Consider the following 21,236-nt stretch of genomic DNA (forward strand, 5'->3'; position numbering starts at 1 on the left):
GCCTAGCAGAGGGTGCATTGGACATAGGTAAGACCACAAAACATGAAAACCCCACAAATTTTAACATGCAAAGGATATTAGTACATTGCAATGCTGGTTATGGTTAAAGAGACTGTACAGCTCCTATATCTTTGTCCTTGAGGCTTTGCTAAATAAGAGTCTCAACTGCAAGTTCATAAATAAAATGGAAATGACAGTAGTGCCATAAAAACATAGGTAGAAAAATAGTGCAAAGCCAAAGGCTGGACACTTTAATCTGTCACAAGTACCCCCAAGCACTACCATTACCGCTCTTAAAGAAAACACATACAGAAAACATTCTCTATTTATTATAAATGGCAGTTGCCTGCATTGCACTGTATATTTAGAATGTACTGACTACCTTTCTGCTTCCCTTCGAAGCTGTGGATGGAGAATAAATATAGCTTTTCACATTGGCGAGCACTGCCTTCCCTCCAGTCACAACTGTTAGCGAAGGCAGACAGTATTTACAAAAGAAATCAATTAAAAAGTAAAACAGACAATATCATTTAAGGCTTTTGTCCCTGCCAGTCTGCTCAACAGACTACACTTTCTTAAAATAAGAACATCTACCACTTCTGTTACAGTAACCAGAGAGTGAAGTTAAACAAAAAAAAGGTCACATTTACGGCTGCCAAGAAGGCAACGTTCCTGAGGCTCGAAAAAAAAGCCCTCTCCGGGTGCCTCGCACTGTGAGCATGGAAGAGGGCAGACCGGCAGAGGGTGAGCCCGACACAACGCGCGGGCTGAGCATCTCATTTAAACTTTGCAGCCCTTACCGAAAGGGGTTTGGAATTACAATGGATTATATAGTGCAAACTCATCTCAATTCCCACAGATATAAAATGCACAGATGGGAGTCCAGAACAAAAGCTGCCACTGGCCAGGGTTGTGAGGAGCACCAGCCATTAAGGAAATAAACTCTAGGGAACAGAGTCTGACCTCAGCTACTCCTGAGTGAGCCTGGAGTAACTCCAGCTCTTCAGTGAATTTATACAGGTGTAACTGATACCAGGGTCTGAATCAGTTTGGTGGTGAGGCACCAAATTAAAATGAAGGGTTCATTCAATGACAGCCTTTCAGATTCAGAGTAACTGAAAAATATCGGTAACAGAGTTTGTTAACCTTGAGCGGGACAGAAGAAATACCCACCAATGAATGGAGCTTACATTTACACAGCATTTCTCAAGTATTCACTTCAGCAGGTCCATAAGGTTTTAAAGGAGGGTTTGGCTTAGCCTGGTCTGAGTAACGAGTAACTGAGTAACTTGCTGCCACCCCACCTAAACTGTTGAAAAAATATACTGACTGCCTAGCAAACAAATTGTACATATGTACTCGGTATATCCATGCTTATGCGGCCACTCTATATACGCACAACCAAGATCCCAATACAGCACACAAAATAGGAACTGTATCATGGCTTTTCTTAAAATATTAGCTTCATGGCGAGTTTGCTCACCCATGTTACTGACAAAAGGCATGCCCAATGGCAGGGATATATGCATACTCCTAATATTTCAAGGTTGATATGTCATGTTTGATCTGAAAAAATAACAGCTTTCTCAGGGTAGTCCAGCCTCTCAAAAGAGAGCCCTATCTTAGTTAGAAATAGTTTTGTTGGGTTTACTTCTATAATTGAGATCAATAGTATAAATCAAATTTATTTCAATGCCGAAAGAAATGCCATGGCAGCCAGTTGACAGGAAACTGTCAAATATATTTTCTTAACAGTTTGTAACCTTTAACGGGACACAAGCTAGCAGGCAGAAGAACTTCATCAGGCTTTTCCCTCTTCCCCTTTTATAGAATACTCAAAACTTTCTGAGAAATCTGAGCGTCACCGAGAACCAACAGAAAGCATGACAGTAACGACTGGGTCTGCAAAGGCAGGGTAAAACTGCAGGATCAAGTCATGTGCAGCTGATGGAAGATGGTAAAGTTCTAGCGGTCTCAAAAGGTGGCTCATATTTAAGGGTATGAATGACTGAATGGTATCCTGTTTTCCTTTTAGAAAGCAAAAACCTATACCATATATACTGCACAACTATCTAGACTTTTCCCACACTGGGATTTGTTAGTGACAGAGTAGCCTGTAAAGAATAGGCACTTATCCCAAGAACTGGCAAAAAAGGGAGTATTATTTGGTAGGTATGGCACCAAAATACAACCATTGTGCTTTCTCACATACATATGCTGTACAGATGGAGGCTCAAACAGACACAGAGTCTTAGGTTGTTGGCGGGCTGTGTTTTTTCTTTTTGCTTCGGCAAGATTTGCAAATGCAGCAGATGATGCATGGAGATGCCACGAGCAGCAAGGGAGAAGTCACCAATGCTATGATACCTAGTCCAACAAGGATGCCCACAACCTGAAAGACATGGTGGGGAAAAATACGTATTTAGCTAATGTGGAAAATAAAATACATGTGCGCATGCATAAGCACAGCATAGGTCACAAAAAATAGATGAAAACATTAAAATAATCATCTTGGTCTTTCACTGAAGGGTAAAATCTCTTTGCTTTATGCATGCATGAGAGCTCTGCTCAGCTGACTAGGAACGCACCTGCGTTCTGTTCCACATCACGGAAGCCCGCGAGTGGCCCAGCTTGTTTCTGCAAGGGCCTCTGTCGTAATGTCTTAAGAAGATATCGTTCTGAAAAACAAAAGGAGCAGGTTACAGCACTGTGGGGAGAGGTTCAAGACTGGACTGGAAATACAACTTTCCTGACACTGCTTTAAAATTACCAGCTGCTGGGAGGCAAGTTCACCTGTCTTCTAAATAATTATCTAGAGAAACTTCTTGCAGTTTCAAAAAGTGTTTGAAACCTGAGCTATTGTACAGCGTCTTTCCTCCCCCACTTTTAAACAGCATAAGCATACGCGTTGCACCTATTGCACAAGTACCTAGTCTATAATTTGGTGATGATACAGGGGCCTGTAAAGAACAGATATTTCTGAAAGCTAGCTATCTGAGGGATCATCTTCCCAAGGTACTTCTACTTTCTGTTCTCCTGCTATCCCTGCACTTCAGTCATTTTCTTCCTAGGCTTAACAGGAAAATTTAAAAAGTAGGAAATCCGTTTCCTTTCTCTTTTCCCAGTAATACTTATTAGATTACCCATTTTTTCTTCAGAAGGTGACTAATGCCCTGCATTACCCTCCCCTAGCCGGCTGTGCTGTAACCTGATGCTGCTTCCTCTTTCATTTTTCAGCCCTACTCTTTGGCTCTGCAGGTATTACCTTCATCTATACCCGGAGCTCCTGTAACCATGCACATTTAGAAAAACTACATTTGAATCACACAACTACAGTTTCTTTTTTCTTTTTCCTTTGAACTGACGAAAACTTGGTAAAAGCATGTCTGCAGAGTCTGTGAGAATCTGACAGCCTTGCAGTTCAGCACGGTGTTAAGCAATCATTGTGTACTGTATGTACTCTGAGGCAAGCCCAAGACTCATGTTGAAAAAGCATGCTCACACACACAGAAATGGGACATAACGCTAAGCGAAACCTGTTTAGCATGCTGAGAAAAGGAAGAATGAAGAATGAGGAAGCTTCATTGTTTGCTGGCTGTGGAGTACAAGAAAGAAAACAAGAAAAGCCATGCAGCATCTAACATTTTATTTCAAGTGCTGGTAAAGTCCTTTTCACACTCCCACGGTTGTTACAGATGACTGTGCCAAAAAGGGAAGCTGTCATGTATGTGAGCACATTACTTCCTGTACTCTTAATCCTGCTAGGAAGCTTTAAGTCCATACGAGTTGAGACTAGTTGGTGTCACTTGAGAAATAACTAGCAACCTGCACGTCATAATCCATCTTCATAATCCAACATTTTTATCTTCGAGCCTACTAACCAATCATTCTCTTCAGCAAACACAGCACTAGAGAAGGACTAGTAAAGGAGACCTAGTCCATACGAGCTCTTAACGCACCCACCCATGAAACAAGCCCCTTCACCCAGTACCATACCATTTTTTGGACAGGCTGTGACCCTTGCAGTTGGAGCAGGTGGAAGACACTTACTTCCTGGCTCTCCACCAAACTATTTTTACTGCACTGGAAGAGGGAACCAGAGAAACGTAGTGCTGGAATGGACCTCCAGAAAGCAACCAGTCTGTCCCATTTCGCTCAAAGAACTAGCATGGGACCCACAGACATGGCTCTAATCCTTTATAGAAAAAGAATAAATAAAAGCACTGGATGAATGAGAAGAAAGAAATGAAGTTAGAAGCTGAATTGAGCCAAGATGTACCCTAGGATATCAACGAGTTGGTGGAGAGCTTGTACAGGGCCTCAGACTAACCTCAACCCCGTTACCCTTTATCTAGCTGTTTTTTGCTGCAGCACTTACATCCAAGTTCTGTAGACAGTACCAGCAAAACGTGTGCTTGCAGTTTTTGCACATCATCTGAGCACAGCCCTCATTTCGCTCAATATAGATCTGACAAACTGGGCACTGCTTAATTGGTGCCTCTGTCTCCGTTCCAATAAGTGATCTAGAAAAGAAGGGAAATATTAAAGTGAAATGTGAATGTAATTACCGTTGACATTCAGCTCCACTGCCAAATGTGTACTGTGCTTATTTTCCAGAGCATCTAATGTTGTTGTTTTAATGCACTCAACATGTGAAGCTTATATTCAGTGCAATACACTGAAGTATACTCAGTACTAGGTGTAAGATTATTTATATCACGTAAAAGTGAAACTCCATTCCCTTGGTCTTTTATGCTACATAAAACCAATGCTCAATGTGCCCACAAACGTATCACCTATAGCATTAAAAATTAGCACTTTGTAAGACAGTTTGCGCAACTCATTTAACATGACTGGATTATGCAACTTACAGCGCTGTCCCTGCCTGAGCAAAATAGTCTTAAACTCCACTAAAGCAAAGATCAAACCTGGAGAAGAAAAATTATGGCGAGAGCTCTTTGGCAACTGCTATTCGATGAAGTCTCCAGCAAGCAGAATGCTTAGATTCTAAGTCTTCCATTTCTTGCAAAAAATGATAGAAAACTTTGAACACACATGACTGAATGTAATTTGATTCTGAAAACAAAGATGGATGGCCACAGACATTATATAATTTAAACACAAAAGTGCTTTCTTTTTGTAGATTAATGCCTTATGTAACCTTATCTGTAGGTCGTTTACACCTATGTAAAATGAGAATAAATCAGATTTTTCACACCAAATGGGACATTTTACACACACTCTGCTAAGAGTTAAGATTTGTGTATGCAGAGATTCTATAAATATTAAGCAGGGATGATTTCTTAATCACAGTATAAGCAAAGTTTGGATCCCGGAATATTAGTGTATTGGATTTTTTGTACGGGCACAAGTCGTAATTCTAGCATGCAAACAAAGCCTTCAGGCAGATTCAAAGCCCTGAAAGGCTTCACCTTTCAAAAGTGTCAGTGGCAACCCAAACTTGGTAAGTACACAAATAATATGAAGTATTAAAAAATAAAATGTATCGTTTAAAATAATAATCACTACAAGAAGGACATTGAGGTGCTGGAGCGTGTCCAGAGAAGGGCAACGAAGCTGGGGAAGGGCCTGGAGCACAAGTCTTATGAGGAGCGGCTGAGGGAACTGGGGCTGTTTAGCCTGGAGAAGAGGAGGCTGAGGGGAGACCTCATCGCGCTCTACAACTACCTGAAAGGAGGTTGTAGTGAGGTGGGGGTTGGTCTCTTCTGCCAAGTAACTAGCGATAGGATGAGAGGAAATGGCCTCAAGTTGCGCCAAGGGAGGTTTAGATTGGACATTAGGAAAAATTTCTTTACTGAAAGAGTGGCCAGGCCTTGGAACAGGCTGCCCAGGGAAGTGGTTGAGTCACCATCCCTGGAATTATTTAAAAGACGTGTAGATGAGGCGCTTAGGGACATGGTTTAGTAGGCATGGTGGTGTTGGGTTGACGGTTGGACTCGATGATCTTAGAGGTCTTTTCCAACCTTAATGATTCTATGATTCTATGATTCTATGATAATTAGACTGGAATTATATTTAGGAAACACCAGAAGAGATGGACAGTCTCAGAGATGCACCTAAGGAGCTAGAAGGAAGCTGTTCCATGAAACTGATGTGAGGCACAGAGCTAGCACCCCGTGCCAAAAAGAAACAAAAGACTGTGCGGTCTCTGTGGGTTCCCCTCTTACCCCTGCTCAGTTGGTACTGGAGTAGTTTGGTTTTCCTGGCACAGGCGCTGCGGGTGCCATGTCTCCTTGCAAGAAGAGCAGAACGTCAGGCAGCAAGCCGGGCACTCCACCGGCACCGGTGCTCCTGACTTGCTCGGTGCAATATGGCACACCGTTTGGCAGTCGGCTGCAGGGCACCACGTCCTCTGGGGGTCCAAGTGAACTTCTAAAATGTAACAGAGAGAGAAATAAAACTGTTTATACAGTCCCCTTCTCATTCCAGCAGCATGTGTCTAGGTACGCAAGACCCAGTTCTGCGTGTGGGTGGGGAAGATGAAGTCCTCCGCACCCACGCCCATGGGCATTTCAGCATATTCCTCTTCTTTAGGCAGGTCTGCAGTTATGCTCTGCCAAGGCAGCTGCAGTAGATGCACTAGCATCGCAAGACTGGCAATACACGACATGGGAGGTATTCTTTGCCTTTTTAGGGAGGTACAAAAGACAAATGTAACTGCTGCTTGCTGAGAAGCACGTGTCTTTTGTGACATTAAGCCATTCCGTGTCTTCCACGTGTCCAAGCCATGCAGTATTTTTCACGTAAATAGCAGAAGGACTGTCATTAAATTAACATCAAGTCACTTTCCATGCCTTATTTTCTCCCCTCTATCTACAAACTCCAATTAATATTCACTTTATTATATGATCACTGTTTGCAAGGTATCAGATTACAACAAAAGTCAAGATTCGGGGTGGAGGCATTGAGTTAGAGACATCACCACGTGGCAGTGAATGATAAATGTAGATTCTTCCTCTCACTCCACAACCTTTACTCAATAAATTTAGACTTGCAACAGAAACCCATCTGAGACACGTTCACTGTCAGGGGTGCCCATTGTGCATGCACTTTATACTGCTCAAGTCCATGAGGCGCAGCCAAATACTCCCACCCTGCAGAGCCTCCCTGGAAAAGGGCTGTCGTGCCTGCAGGAGCTACCTCCATCTCCTCCTTCCCTGGGAGCTCTCTGGTACCACCACTGAAAATAAATAGATGGAGGGGATGTCTCAGGAACAGGTGGAAATCCCTGACTGTGAGGTGTCAAAAGCCATTACAAAGTTGTTCTGTACCTCCAGAAGACAAAATAGTGTCCCACTTGAAACAAAAGACTGCATAAGGGCCCCAGACGTATGTTCTCTGGCAAATTTTGCTGAAACAGTTGAAGGCACTTCCTCCTATGCACACCCCGCTGCCTGCACTGCTCCTCTGCAGGAGGTTGCTGGTAACCCACAGTGAAGGGGGCTGGTGGGTGGATATCTAGCAGATGCTCCAGTCAGCATGAAAAACGGTGATATCAGTTCAGTGTCCAAATATTCAGAAACTAGAAACTGTACAACTAGAAATGTGTTCAAAGAAGTAAAACTTTCCCCCAAGTTCTCAAGCATTTAGATACACATGCACGAACACCTGGGGAGAAGGACACCCCACAAACTTTATAACCTAACGTGTACTAGAAACTCAGTTCTTTTCCAGTATGCGAAACCTCTCTGTTCACCTTGAAAACTTCCAGTTTCTTTAAAGCCATCCCTCCCTCCTGTTTGCCAGGACACTTACAGTGAGGAACCATGTAAGGATGATCATCCTCTCTGCTGGCTGCAGGACACACAGGTACACAATGCTCCGACTACAGGTAATTTTTAAGTCTGTGTCAGAGTGCTCTGACAGATGTGGAGAATTTCTACATCCATGGCAAAGGCTGTCATCTACAATTTAGGCAGTGCCAGCAAAACACCTGTAGCATCTACCTCCAGCCACTTCATGAATCTATTTGCCTTCTTTCTTCTTATTCTCTTACACTTGCTTCCTTTGCTCCCCAAAACAAACAAACATTTTGCTTTCTACTGAATGAAAGCCAGGACAAAATAGTTTGCAGCTTCATTTGTGGGGAGAAGAGAGAGACATGGATGGGCAGTACAAGCCATTTCACATTTTTATATGCTTTTAAAAAGTGGTGGCCTGACTGAGAAATCATTATTTCTGTAGCTTCCCTCAGTGCCTCTTAAAAGAAACTCTGAACTGGGTAAAACCATGGCCTAGTACTGGCTATTACATTTAAGTCTTTACACAGTAGGTTCTGTATGCTTTCTGTTGATAAACAGCAGTTAAAATGAGATAAAGTGCAGTTCCTGCAGATAGCTGCTTACCATACTCAACTTTGGAAAGCCAAATTCTCCTATCCTGTTTTTGGATGAAAGACAGGATGTCTGGTTTTGACATCATTGGGAGGAGGGGAGTTGGGCTGTAGATCTTACTGACTTTTACAAATTTGTTGCATCAAGATGTAACACTTGAGATGAAACTTCCTCCTCTCCCACTTCCTCCATTTTACAAAGAACCTACAGATGGTGTTTTGCAATCCATGCTGTCTCATACTGTTTGGTTTACCACGGAGTACAAGTGAAACCAGAAAAAACTAAAAAGGAGCAGCCAAAAAAAGGAAAGAGGCTATCATATTGCTCTGACAAGCTGCTCCATCTTTTGGCTAGGGCCATTTCTCTCCTGAGCCCTTCCCCTGCTTCCGCACAGCCAGTTCAGCCACACTCGCTCCACTCTCAGGAGGAAAGCCTTCCCAAACAGTGCCAGTACCGGGCAGGGATCTGGCCAGTTTTCACAAAATGCGCGAGCAAGCAGATGAGATGTGGGATACAGACAGGGGAAATGCAGCACCCTGAAGAAAGGAGAATTTCTGGCTTAGGAGAGGTACTCACTGAAAGGATGAGCCTATGCTTTTTGCAGAATATTAGGAACACCTCCTTTTAAAACAGACTACTTTTCAGTCAGGCATAAAATGGAGGTTCTCATCATCTACCACTTGGCCTATTGGACAATTGTCACAGAAATAGAAATAAAATGCCTATGTCCTAACCACATCCTATTCCTCTATTTCATTACTTCTGATGACCACATCAACCCCATCCTAAATAGACACAGAGCAATTCCTGTTTCTTCTATTAAAATACGCTGCATGGAAGCTCTGTGGATAAGTCCTGACTGGATGCAGAGAAGTTTCAGATATGTAAGAAAGCTTGGTTTTAAGCCTGAAAACATTTGCACTCTAAGAACACAAAAAACACAAGAGGACAGAATATTTTCAGTGCATTCCTTATTGAACTACGCAAGTGTCTATAGATATACAATTGTATGCCAATTTCTTCTCATTATTTTTTCACCCAATATTATTCATCCATTTTTTTAAAAACAAGGAAATGGAGAAGAAATCTATTTTATTAAAATAGCTAGCACAGATGGGGGATGGGGAAAATAGCTTTTGGATGTATAAGTTGTTCTTCAGGTCTTCAAAATTTTCCTCAGAATTCATCTTGAGATGGAAAATGTCTGGAAGGTGAGAAGCATTGGCTTTACCAATGACTTAAAGACTGGTAAGCAAAGACTACAGAGCAAGAGCAAGTCTTTTGACTTACTCAAGAAGCTGGTTATTTATTTCTAGCATTTCTAGCAAAGCAAAGAGCCCGTATCTCAATGGAATAAAGCTGACAGAAGAAGGGTCTGAATAGAGGAAGCTGAAGGGTTTGAATAAAGGGCATTGTTGATCAGAGCAAAAGTCATGAAGGACACCTTAGTAACTGCCTATTTTAAGAATCAGAATTTGGGCTATTGCGTTTGCAAGAACGGAAAAGATGATGGTCTGGAAAACTCATTCTCTCTATTTACTCCCCCTATCACGCTGACTCCAACTCCCCAGCAACAAAAAACCCTAGCAAGCCCAAGTTAGCTCTTCCCCAGCACCTGGTCTGAAGAAAAAACCTGAAAACTAAGAAGAAAAGGGAGCTCAAAATATTTCAAGTATAAAGGTTTTCTTCTTTTTTAAATGAACCCTGAAAGGCTGATAAGAGCAATGCTACTATTATGCTGTATTTCAGTTCTTCAAAATGTTCTCTGTCATTAAGTAAATGAGATGAATTCATGGCCCTCAGCAGGTGTACTTGGCTCAGCTTCTGGCTGATATCAGCCCTGCCCGCCAGGCTGCATCTTGACTGGAGCTCACGTGTTTTTAGGGAAAGGCCCATGGTTCAACACAAAGATCCATGAACTGCTTTTGCTGCTAGGTCAAAGAGCCAGGGCTGAGTTTGGCTTAGGACTGGTGTGAGAATGGATCGTGAGGCACACAGTCTTTGCGGTTGGCGAGAGCCCGTGGGAGAGGGCAGAGTTAGGCAGGGCTGAGTTAGGCAAAGCCCTGGGCTTTGTGTAGGGCTACGTTTGAAAAGGGCTAGGTTGCACTATGGCTGACACAGACACACGGCACACATCAGATCTCAGCTGCCAGGAGACCCTGGGCAGATTCCAGGTCAGAATTTGGCCCCAGCAGGTGCCATCAGGAAGGTTTACTGCTAGTTTCTGAAAAAGACCCTCAGGCCAGTATTGGCATTGGTCGGGGCAGGCAGGCATTGCCAGGCTAGGGTCAGGTCTGAGAACAGAGCTTCAGGCCAGCAGAGCTAATAATCCAGATCCAGCTGATGAGTCCAAAAAGGTTAGCCTTGGGGGCAGTGCTAAATCCAGGATATGCAAAAGGTCTTGGCCGGGGTTGGGATAAGGTCTGGTGTCCAGATCAGCGCTTGAGTTAGCAGGAAACGTTGTTCTCAGGCATCAGTAAGCTGGATTTATTGCTGGGGCCAAAAGGCAAGGCAAAAAGGTTAAGGTTTAAGCCTGCTGCTTGGACGCCAGTTTTACTCATCATAAAGGAGCAAGGACAGATCTTAGAAACATCATGAAGAGAGGTAGTGGAGGTGGAGGAGGATTTGTCAGACTTAGGCAAGAAAGAAAAGGGAAGGAGGATTTAAAAAATAGACAAGTTTCAGGCTTCTGTGTGTGGGAGGCAGTAAAAAAAAAGAGATATAACAGAGAGTTGGACAAAAGATCATGAGTTCAGCTTTGGCTAGTTATAGAGGAGGAGATACCAGGAAATCATCAGTTTCACAGTCTTCAGTTAGAAAAAGGTTTTACATAAAACAGATTAACATATTGCAAGAATGTTTCACTTTTTTTAATATGGTGATTTAACAGGCTCTGATTTCCACTGTCTAGGGCTGTAGGCAAGCCACTGCTTGGCTTATGAACTGGAGGGACTTCCTAAGCAATTAAAGGTAAATGAGAAAAAGGTAAAATAGGAGAGAGAAATAAAAAATGAAAGCAGGGTTTGGGATTTTTTGTCTTTTTTGACCTGAGTGCCTGCAGTCATAGCAAATCATAGCTACAATCTGCATCTGCCCAGGAACTCTGGGGCATACTTGGATATACTCATTTTGCAGTTTTTGTACTTTCTGGTCATTCACCGTGACTTGTGCCAGATGAGATTGTGTAAAAACCCATATATTCTTCTATCTGACCATCTTTTCAAGTGCATTACTGTCCTAACTTTTATGAACCTCTGCGTTTTCATACATTCCCAATCCATCTGCCTCTAAGCATGCACGCAAAGCAAGAACACAAATACAGTCTTTCAAGGAAAGTTTGAAAACAGGCAGAGTCAGAGCAGATCAGGTCCAGATACAGTACCCTGCAAGCTAACACAGAGTGTGTTCTTTGAAAAACACTGCAACTTCCAGCTGAGACTTTCAAGTTGGGGTCAGTCTTTAAAACCAGTGTGGGACCTCACCTTTCTGACTAGCAAGTTTCTTCTTCAGCCTTAGCAAGGAACCGTCTCCTGAAGCAGAAGGCTGACCTCTGGCATAGGAAAGCTTGGCCCCAGTAAGACCTTCAGTTTCAAACTTCTTTACTAATAGGCCTTACTCAGTAATGAGGGGTCCAACTATTCCTCAGGGAAAAAAAAAATATACTAGATGAAGACACATGAGGCTTCTACATAAGAAAAGCTCTCTTGCAGGGATGTTTGCAAAAATCACCATCACACTGCAGGGTCTCTCCCCCTCCGAAGTTCTGAAGATCCCTATGGATGTATGAAAGGACCGCGTGCACCCTGCACCAGTCTCTAGCACCTTGCCTAGTTCTACCAGTACAACCACCACCTCAAGGCCCCAGCACGAGCATGTTGTGGGAAGAATGATGGAGCCTCAGACACGCAACCTGAGAGTGTTGCCCACAAGCTTGAGTAAAAGCGTGGTATTTCAGTAAGATGCCACTTTGTTGGTTCTGCTCCACTGAAATAATTTCAAATTTGTCTGTGGAGCACAGTCAGACCTAGTGATAGATCTTAAACCGTTTCAGAACAAAGACATCTTCTCTGTCTCCTCCTTAACTCACCGAACAGGCTTTGTCTTTGCAGTATGTAATATTGCTGCCTCCACTGACACTTTAAAAAGGAAGGTAATAGAACGCACCTCGTTCAAACTTCAGCCTCTTGTATAACTGAAACTGGTCAACAGGCACCAAACAGGCAATCTGAAATGAGAAACAAACACACAGAAAAAGCATTAGAAACTTAGACTTGAAAAAAATTAATAAGCACCCTGTTCTACACTCCTGCTCTCCAGAGCTGGCTCTCAAATCCATCTTCTTCTTCTGCTTGCTTTCACCACCACATTCCTCCGTACCTTGATTTCCTTCTCCAAAACATAAAGTAGTGCTTGACCTCTCCTATTTCAGCCATACAGCCCAGTGGTTCAGCCCACATCTTTCTTACCATGCATAGGAAAGCCTTCTCTGTGGATTCCTTATTTACTTCAGGCTTCTCAGTTTTATTTCATGTTGGTTTAATGTAACGAAGGGTGACAGCTTGCCAGCCTTGGAGACTGCAGCATGTTGTTCACGCACAAGAATACAGCTCAAATGAATGGTTCCTCATTCATGTCTCCCAGTCTTAATGGCAGGGGTCACTTAGCTCTCAGGAACTTAAAAGCTAGTCTGGTTTCCATTTTTTATTCACTTCATGGGGTTTAGGCTGAGACAGTTAATGCCATTGCTGTTGGAATTTGCCTTAGACACGCACCAGCCCACTGGGAACTGGACTGAACCTAACAAATTTAGTTGGCATAGACAAACAGGCTTTGCTGATACATTTTACACATTATCACAATTAAACTAGCAGCCTAAAGGCTAAATGCTCTAATCTCCAATTAACAGTCTATATAAGAAAACCAAGTACCCTATTTAAAACTAATAAGCAAACCTGCATACAGGGCAAGGAGGGGTTCAAAAGAAACTTCACAGACACTTCAGGAGCCACATGTTTGTTGGACTCAATCTGAGATCATTCTCTTTATTTGATCCATTCGTAATATTGTACCAGCACTGAAAACATCTTTCTCTTTTACTGAAAATAAACCTAGACTAACACTAATACAAGACCTGATCGTTTGAAGCACTGTGAGACAGTGTAGAACTGACAGTTTCAAAGTGAAGGGCTCTCAACCCTCACATCCAGTATCCCATGACAGTCCTTCACATTACTGTAAAAGGCAAAATTTTGCCCTCATTGAAGTGGACACTGGCCCTTGCTATCCTTCTGGGTTGTGTGACATGGCACTCATGAGAAGAAATACAAAGACAAAAAATTCAATATATATTCAATATCATGCTGTGAATACATTTGCTTTCATAGATGGAAAAAAGAAAAAAAAATGTCTATTTGTATATTATAAAATATGAAATTGCTTTATCGAGATCTCAAATCAATTGGAATTAAAATTGCATTTTGAAGCAGATGGTTTGGATCATTTATTTGACCTAAACCAATGTCATACAAAAAATAATCCAACTGATGTCAAGATTTAAGTGTTCAAAGATGTTTAAAAGACTTATAGAAGAAGAAATCAAAGGATTTAATATCAAAATGGGAAACAGCAACAAATCTTTACAAAGCATATTCTTAGTCAGCCCTGGCTCAAAGTATTGTCTTCATTCAGTTTCTGAATTCAGGGTGTAAACTATTTTTAATATGAAAGTATTTGCATAGCTAAACAATATCACATTAATATGACTGTAAGACACAGAGAGCTTCCTGGGAAACTCTTCACCTGTTCATCAGAAGTCAGCTGAAACACTCTTGGAAAACAAATAATAACTTAATCAAACGGGGAAAAAAGAGTGAAGTTCAGCAACTTCAGCAAAGAATGAAGCCAACCAACAAAGCTATATAAAACCCACAAGACACATCATTTCAGTATTGCCCACTCCCCCCCCAGGGCAGCTTCAAATCTAAATAGAGTTTGGAAAACAGAGAGAGTCATCTGCTTTTCTCTAGCTGGGTGAGGATTGGCAACTACTACAAATTCTCCCTTCGTTATGACTAAATTAAAACAGCGAGCCTCAATGCTGTAAGAGCCACTTGAATGAATTGTTTAGTTGTCTGGGGTCTTTCTGTGCTTGCTCTTGCTTTTAACAAAGTTTTTCAAGAGCAGTTTTATTGAGGCTAGAATTTCCCATGTATTAAAAATCGGCCTTTTTGATTACAGTGGGAGCAGAGTTAAGAGTTGTATTGCAGATTTCAATAGGAAGCAGAGTCAGTGCTGAAAGCTTCCCCTTCTCCTATTGAAAACCTGATCTTACCACGCCAGCCTTCCCCACCAGTTTCACCCAGCCTCACTCTTCTTCCTACAGAGCCTCTTCACAGCTCAGTTCCCCGCTCCCTGCACGCAGCTCCGGGCACCGACACACGCAGCCCATCACCTCTGCCACTGACTCCCCCAGGCTTTGAAAGACCAGCTCTTTGATAGTACCCAGATGGAGGTCGACCTGAGAGGTGCTGAGCTGAAGCTCCTCACGGATTTAGTATCTTTAGGCATGAGGAAAGGAATGCACAATCTACTGCTGCCTGAATTCAGTGCTACATCAAAGCTGTACATCCAAACTCAGTTGAAAAAAAATTGAAACGTGAGTATCGGGTCCTCCAAAAAAATAGCAAATTCTTTCCTCAGTGAACTTTTAATCTCATTTACACTTAATCGAGAAGGACAGGTGTAAGCATGGAAAGGGATTATGTGTTTATCTCCTCCTACTTGGCATCAGAGTCCAAATGTTCATCTTCACCCAACTTCTCCAGCCCCACCCAGGAGTCCATCCCAAACACCTCCTCTCCTGCACAACCGCACACACTCCTGGCCTGGACAGAGGATGGAGATCTGGGGAGGAAGCAAACTAGCAACCCGGCAGATGGCGAAGGGCCAAAAGAGAAAGACCACGAGCACGTCAGAAAGCAGACGTTTCTTACTCTAGGCTACAAAATTATTCAATGCAGCAAGAAATGCTACAGGACAAGTTTTAGGGCCTTTTTTTTTTTTTTAATGCTGGGTTAATGTTACAATAAAAACCTATGAAGAAAATGAGAGGCAAGGACTCTCCTCTCCTGAAAAGATGTTGATTTGAGACTTACCAGATTGTTGGGAGTTAAGTAAGTTTTCTGGTTTTCTGTACCCTGTAAGCAATGTCTGCAGTTAAAATACTCTTGTAATAGAGCACAAGAACACGTAAGAGCTCTTGCTAAGAACAGCAGCTTTCACCTGAAGTAAAAATATCCATGGAAAAAAGCAAAATTTTGAAGGGTCACTACCACAAAAGGCTCCAGATGGACTCTTGCCAAGTGTCCAAAAAGACTGCCCAATGTGGTATGATAACCAGGGGTGCTATTACTACACGAGACAAAAGAGCAAAGGAAGGAAAATGAAAAGGTATTAAATAATTGGGTTCAGTTTACACAGGGGCATATTATACCCTGTTCCTTGTAACCCTGGCAGTGCAGTAACCAAGAGCAAGGAAGAACAACTCCCCTGTTTTTAAACACTGGCTACCACAGTGGAAAGGGAAAATCACTACTCCACCTATTCTCAGGCTTTCAAGGGAGATGCAAGGAGGCAATCAAGAAAACTGAATAGACCTTACTTCCTTTCACACCCATATGAATCAAATCTCGATAATGCCAAGGGAGGAAAGTTCACCAGGACCAGCTTCTCCCTTTCTCGCTTTAGCAGATACGCAGCAAGGGCAGATCCTGCACTGGCAGCAGCAACTGTTACTCGGAAAGGGTTGCATTGCCCTTCTCTGCGAAAGTCCCACTCACAGAGGCACTGTCTAGTTTTGCAAGAGTGCAAAATAGTTTTAACTTGGGCTGTGGTTTGCTTTTGAAAGGGGTATGGGCATTCAATCTCTTTATTGTTAGAAATGACACCCACACCTTTCTTCATCAGCTACCATGCTCAATAGAGTCATCAGGAAATATTAAATTATTCATTTTCTCCATTAAGGAGCTCTTTTCTTAAGTACTGACAAATAAAAACAAATTAAGACTCTCTCATTTGCTGCCCTTTTATTTATTTAAGAATGAGTAAATAAGAAGAATAAAAATTTTCATTTTGACCCTGAAAAAGACAGGTTGGCCTGCAACATTTTCTCACCTTCCTCCTCATTTTACCATTTCAATTGCCCCTAGCAAAATGTAAACCCATTTTCAAATTAAAAATAAAACTGGTATTTTAAACTGACTCCCAACGGTATTTTTGTTCAGCTATGTGCGGAATATAACGCAATTAAGAATTCTAAGATCTGGGTCACTGTCCCATTTCAGCACCACTTTACAAAGCGCTGACAACCCTCTGTCAGGTTAGCACTAGTGTAGATCATGGATTTACACAGACGGAGGGACAATAAGCAGAATCTGCACTGCATACACAGGGGTAATTCTCCTTCTCGAACTTCAGAGGCAAAAGAAAAGCCCAAATCACTATCTCCTTTACTGCCTGCTGCACGGTTTTAATCCAAATCAGATTATGTATAAATGGGTCATTGGAATCAATGTTACAAGCTTCAAAACAATACAGGAATCAGAAATCCCGTAGACATCATCCAAGTGAGTACTGCATTAGAAATCCCTGTATGCAGCTGAGACTTACCCTGATTCATAGCTTGCACTGATGATTGGATTTGCACCAAGTAAAACCATTTCAAACCATAATAAATTACCCCTTATTCAGATTAGGGATATTAACTGGTCCAATTAAATCAACGGAGCAGATTCCCAAGAGAGACAGGAATATTCTAGACAGCAGTCTGCACAGTTAAAGAGAACTGCGTTAACGTAAGATGTTCCTTCTACCTTCTGCTTCCAGGAACGAATCCAAATCATCTTTGTTTATTGTACTATTAGAGCTTGAAAGGACAAACATCTTGTTTAACGAGCTTGCTTTTAAACTTTGGTTTTTTTTGTGTAACCAGCTATTTGAAACAGAGTCTGTAGCCAAAACCAGTGCGTTCCCACCACCAACACCCATTTATTTCTACTTAAAACCAGCTATACTACAAGCAGCTGCTATCTTGATGTAACAGGTCAAGATACAACCTAGGATTGCACTTGATTTCAAGCACTCCAGTGGAACAATTCCTTCTGTTTGAACGCACTATTTGTCAAAACAAAAGAAATGCTGGGGAACATACCAGTTTCAGCTAGGTTTTGTTAAAGTAAAAATAAAAAACAACCAAACACAGGGATTTCAGAAAACATATTTTCAAAGTACTGAAAAGTACAGTTTTCTAGTTCAAATGACTTTTCATTTTAGGTTTTTTAAGAATAAAAACCTGGAACATTTTCTTCTGAAGTCCAGTGAGACACAATGTTCTAGCTTACCAAAAGTAAAGCCTTAACTCCCAACATCTCCTATACTCTATGCATAAGCAGTTTACTCCCCAAACACTGATGAAATATTCAACTGTTTTAGAGAGCCACATTCCTACTATTCACTTGCTCATTTCTCCATGAGACATACAAGAAGAAATTCTACTCCCTGTTTAAAATGTTAACCAGAGTTCTTGCTCCTCTCCGCCCCCCGAAAGCAACACAAGAAGCACGTGTCTCAGAATGATGACAAGAGCTGTGAAAAGGCTCTCATAATTTAGTACCAAACAAGATAAACTCTTAAGAATTTTACCGAGAAGATGAAACAGACTTAATTCACAATGAAGACAAATAGGTCACTGGAAAGCACTGAATAAATGTTACACACCTTGAATAAGGACCTTGAGAGAGGGAAATAGAAGAACTTTCATAGCTATAATGTGTTATAAATTGCTTATAAGCTTTGTTATTAATTGTTCAGTTTCGTTATTGTAGAGAGCTCAATCCAAAATGCACTGAAGTCAACGGAAAGGCTTTCCTTCACTTCAAATTATGCCTAAGTTCACCTTATCTCCCTTGTGCAGGCTAGGGCAAAAGGCATTTAAAAAGCAAACAAAACAACCACGTTAGCGAACATAATTAGACACAGTTTAGCCCAAAGTATAGGAACCAATTTAACACCATGTCCATGACAAAGACAGTTTGAACTGCTATTTTTTCTCCAAACTATAACGGTATCTGGTAAACGTCAGTCACAGCAGAGTCTGGAATGGACTTTTTCAAAACCCTGATGCTAACACAGGACAGAAAAAAAGACCAATTTTTTTTTCTCCTGGTACAGGCAACATGTCATTCCTCATGGCACTGTCCTGATGAGGAACCTTTTTCTGCCAGAAGCCAGAGACCAAACATCCAGACCCTCCAGAGGTGAGAAGACTCATACTTTTACACTAGGAGTTTCAGCGTGTGTAATGACTAAACTGTAATTCTAAATAGTACTTCCATGCCAAACAATAACCATATTGAAACACATTCTCTACCATCTGAATAAGGTTCTGTTCTTTAAATAATAGTTTTTAAAGGCCACATTTTCACATGGAACAGCCTTTACAGAGAAGAAAAAAGAACAGAGAGTGCTCATACATAATCTGTAGTTTACATACTAATCTTTCAGACTATTAACAGAGACAATCTATTCTTTCCGTTGTTCCTGGGGTTTGGGGGAGTTTTCTTCCTTAAAAAAATAGGTATTTGGTAAAAAAAATAGGCAGTTCATTTCAACCAGTTTGGGGGCCTGTTTGCTTTTCAAGCGGAAGGTCTGTGTTTCAAGCGCATCGCCAAAAGGGAGCGTCAGAACATTCATTCATCCATGGGACACTAATGCACATTTGGGCTGTTTAGTCATTCTGCCTTCAGCCCAAAAAGCACCCAAGGATTAAGCTAATGGTCCATTAATACATGCCCTGGAGTGTCCTCCTGCTTTATTAAGGGGAAATACATCTCTGTAATTCCTATAGCGTCATAACCCTAGGTTAACAGAGCAGAATTCTTCCTACCATTTGTTAATTATCTCTAAAAAACGCATTTTCAATAAAGGCTAGTTGCCTCCAATCTGGTGCAATGGGTGGGAGGGACATTGCTACGCCCTCTCTGTATCTATGCAGAAGAAAGGAGGAAGGGAAACAGCTGGCTACTTTCCACAGTAGCTGGATTCAGCCAAAGAAAAGCTCCACCATATGCCTGTACGCCGTAACAAACATAGCTGTGACTCCCAGGCCTTGATTCAGCTAAGCACAGCGTTTCAAATGCATGCTGGAGAGGAGATCCTGATTTTTTCTGGAGAAAAAGGCATTTTTGGTATTGGGAATTGCATTGCCACTGACTGCATTTGAACAGGATTATGTACTTCTATCACAGTTATGTCATCTGTACACATAGGGCTCAAGGGAACCCAGAAGATAAGCTGCTTTTCTTCAGTTCAGGGATGGAGATCTGATTCTCCTTGATTTTGTCCCTGTAAAAAATGCAGACAGAATGCACAAAACCAGCCACAATCCCTTAACCACCTTTTTTTCCTGGTTTGTTTTTTTTCTTGCTTGTGTTCCCAGGCCCAGCAGGGGCCTACCTGGCTCACAAAGCAAGCAGGCAAGAATAGCCACAGGGCAACATCAGATTTGCCCGCAATTTTCCACGGCCTTCTAGACGCACAGAACATCTGGCACATATGAGGGTTCCAGCCATGCTGCCAGCAGCTCCTCCCCATGTCATGGGTTTGGCGCTAAGCCCAATTCAGAAACTTCACACCAGCCCTAAGTCAGGCAGGAGGCTGCTTGAGCATTGCTGGGAGACCATCAGGCAGCCTGGTAGGGGCCATATACAGCCCCCTTGAACCCCGTTGTCCCAAGCAGTGCAAGAAGGTCTGAGGAGCACATTTTCCCTCCAGTTTCTTCTCCACCTCCAACTTTCAAACTGAACCTTCCAGTTACTCTGGGAGATGGTGCACATGCCAGACGTGCAAACAGCTCTGCCTAAACCTCATTTAGCTTCTGAGCTGTCAACCTCTCCCATCTCTGCCTTGGGAATGAAGATGCTTCTCATATCTCTTAAGACCTACTTCCACCAGTGCTGTGCAGATACCTTTCTTTCCATATAACTATACAGAGTCTTGCATGCTTATACTGGGTGCAAATTGATTGTTGGAGCCCCACATAAACATGCACGAAGAAATTCTGGCCTTGCGTACCATCAGTTTGAATTCTTGCTCTTGAGTTAAGAGAGGCGCAAGAATTTCAGTGTTTGCAGTCAAATCAAATCTGATTTAACTGACAGTACTAATGGAGGCTCAGCGATTCTGGTATACAGGGTATTCTGGTTAAGTCACCTGCATGGGTAACTCAGAGGTTGTCCAGATGCCAAGTAAGCCTTTCCTCAAGGCACAGAGGGAGGAAAAAAGGAGCAAAATTCTTGAAAAACATCTGTTTGTTTCTAGTTCCTCTTGTCAGTCAGGCTTCTTGCCAAAAGCTCATTAAAGGTAATCAAAGGGAGGAAAAAGTGTATGATCACATTTATTATGTAGATAAAGAAGTTCGGGGGGTTTATGTTAACAAAAAAAGAGAAAGAAAAAAGTGTTGATACCTCTGCTTCTTGTAGGGTCCCATGGTTCAAGCATACCATGTCCGGACATGTGATAGGAGAACCACAACCTTCTTGAATTGCCAGCTGCATGTACTGTTTTAGGCACTAGAAATAAGTAAAGAAAAGAAAAAAAAGAAGTTATAGCCCACATGTTGGTAACACACAGATACTAGAGATGCTGCACAGCTACCACCTCCACTGCCTTAATTGGCTGTCCTAAAGCTACTGCACATAGAAAACGTCAATTATTATAAGCGTGAATGCTACAAGTCATTACATTGGAAAGAATGCAAAAAAGAACAATTAATTATGCATGACTTCATCTGCTGAGCATTGCATTTACCCAAGTCAGCAAGTCAGA

At 42.0% G+C, this 21,236-nt stretch overlaps 1 protein-coding gene across 1 annotated transcript; it reads right to left on the reverse strand.

Moving 5' to 3' along the window:
• Positions 1–2,251: 2,251 nt before the first annotated feature.
• On the reverse strand, positions 2,252–20,974 carry RNF144B (ring finger protein 144B). The gene is made up of 6 exons (XM_009573151.1): positions 20,876–20,974; positions 12,519–12,579; positions 6,189–6,393; positions 4,379–4,523; positions 2,589–2,678; positions 2,252–2,392 (listed from the first exon to the last, which is right to left on the reverse strand). The coding sequence occupies exons 1-6, from the start codon at positions 20,963–20,965 to the stop codon at positions 2,252–2,254; spliced, it is 732 nt and encodes a 243-aa protein (XP_009571446.1). The 5' UTR covers positions 20,966–20,974.
• Positions 20,975–21,236: the final 262 nt, after the last annotated feature.

This window comes from Fulmarus glacialis, unplaced genomic scaffold, assembly GCF_000690835.1.
Source record: "Fulmarus glacialis isolate BGI_N327 unplaced genomic scaffold, ASM69083v1 scaffold4430, whole genome shotgun sequence".
In the NCBI taxonomy this organism is placed as follows: domain Eukaryota; kingdom Metazoa; phylum Chordata; class Aves; order Procellariiformes; family Procellariidae; genus Fulmarus; species Fulmarus glacialis.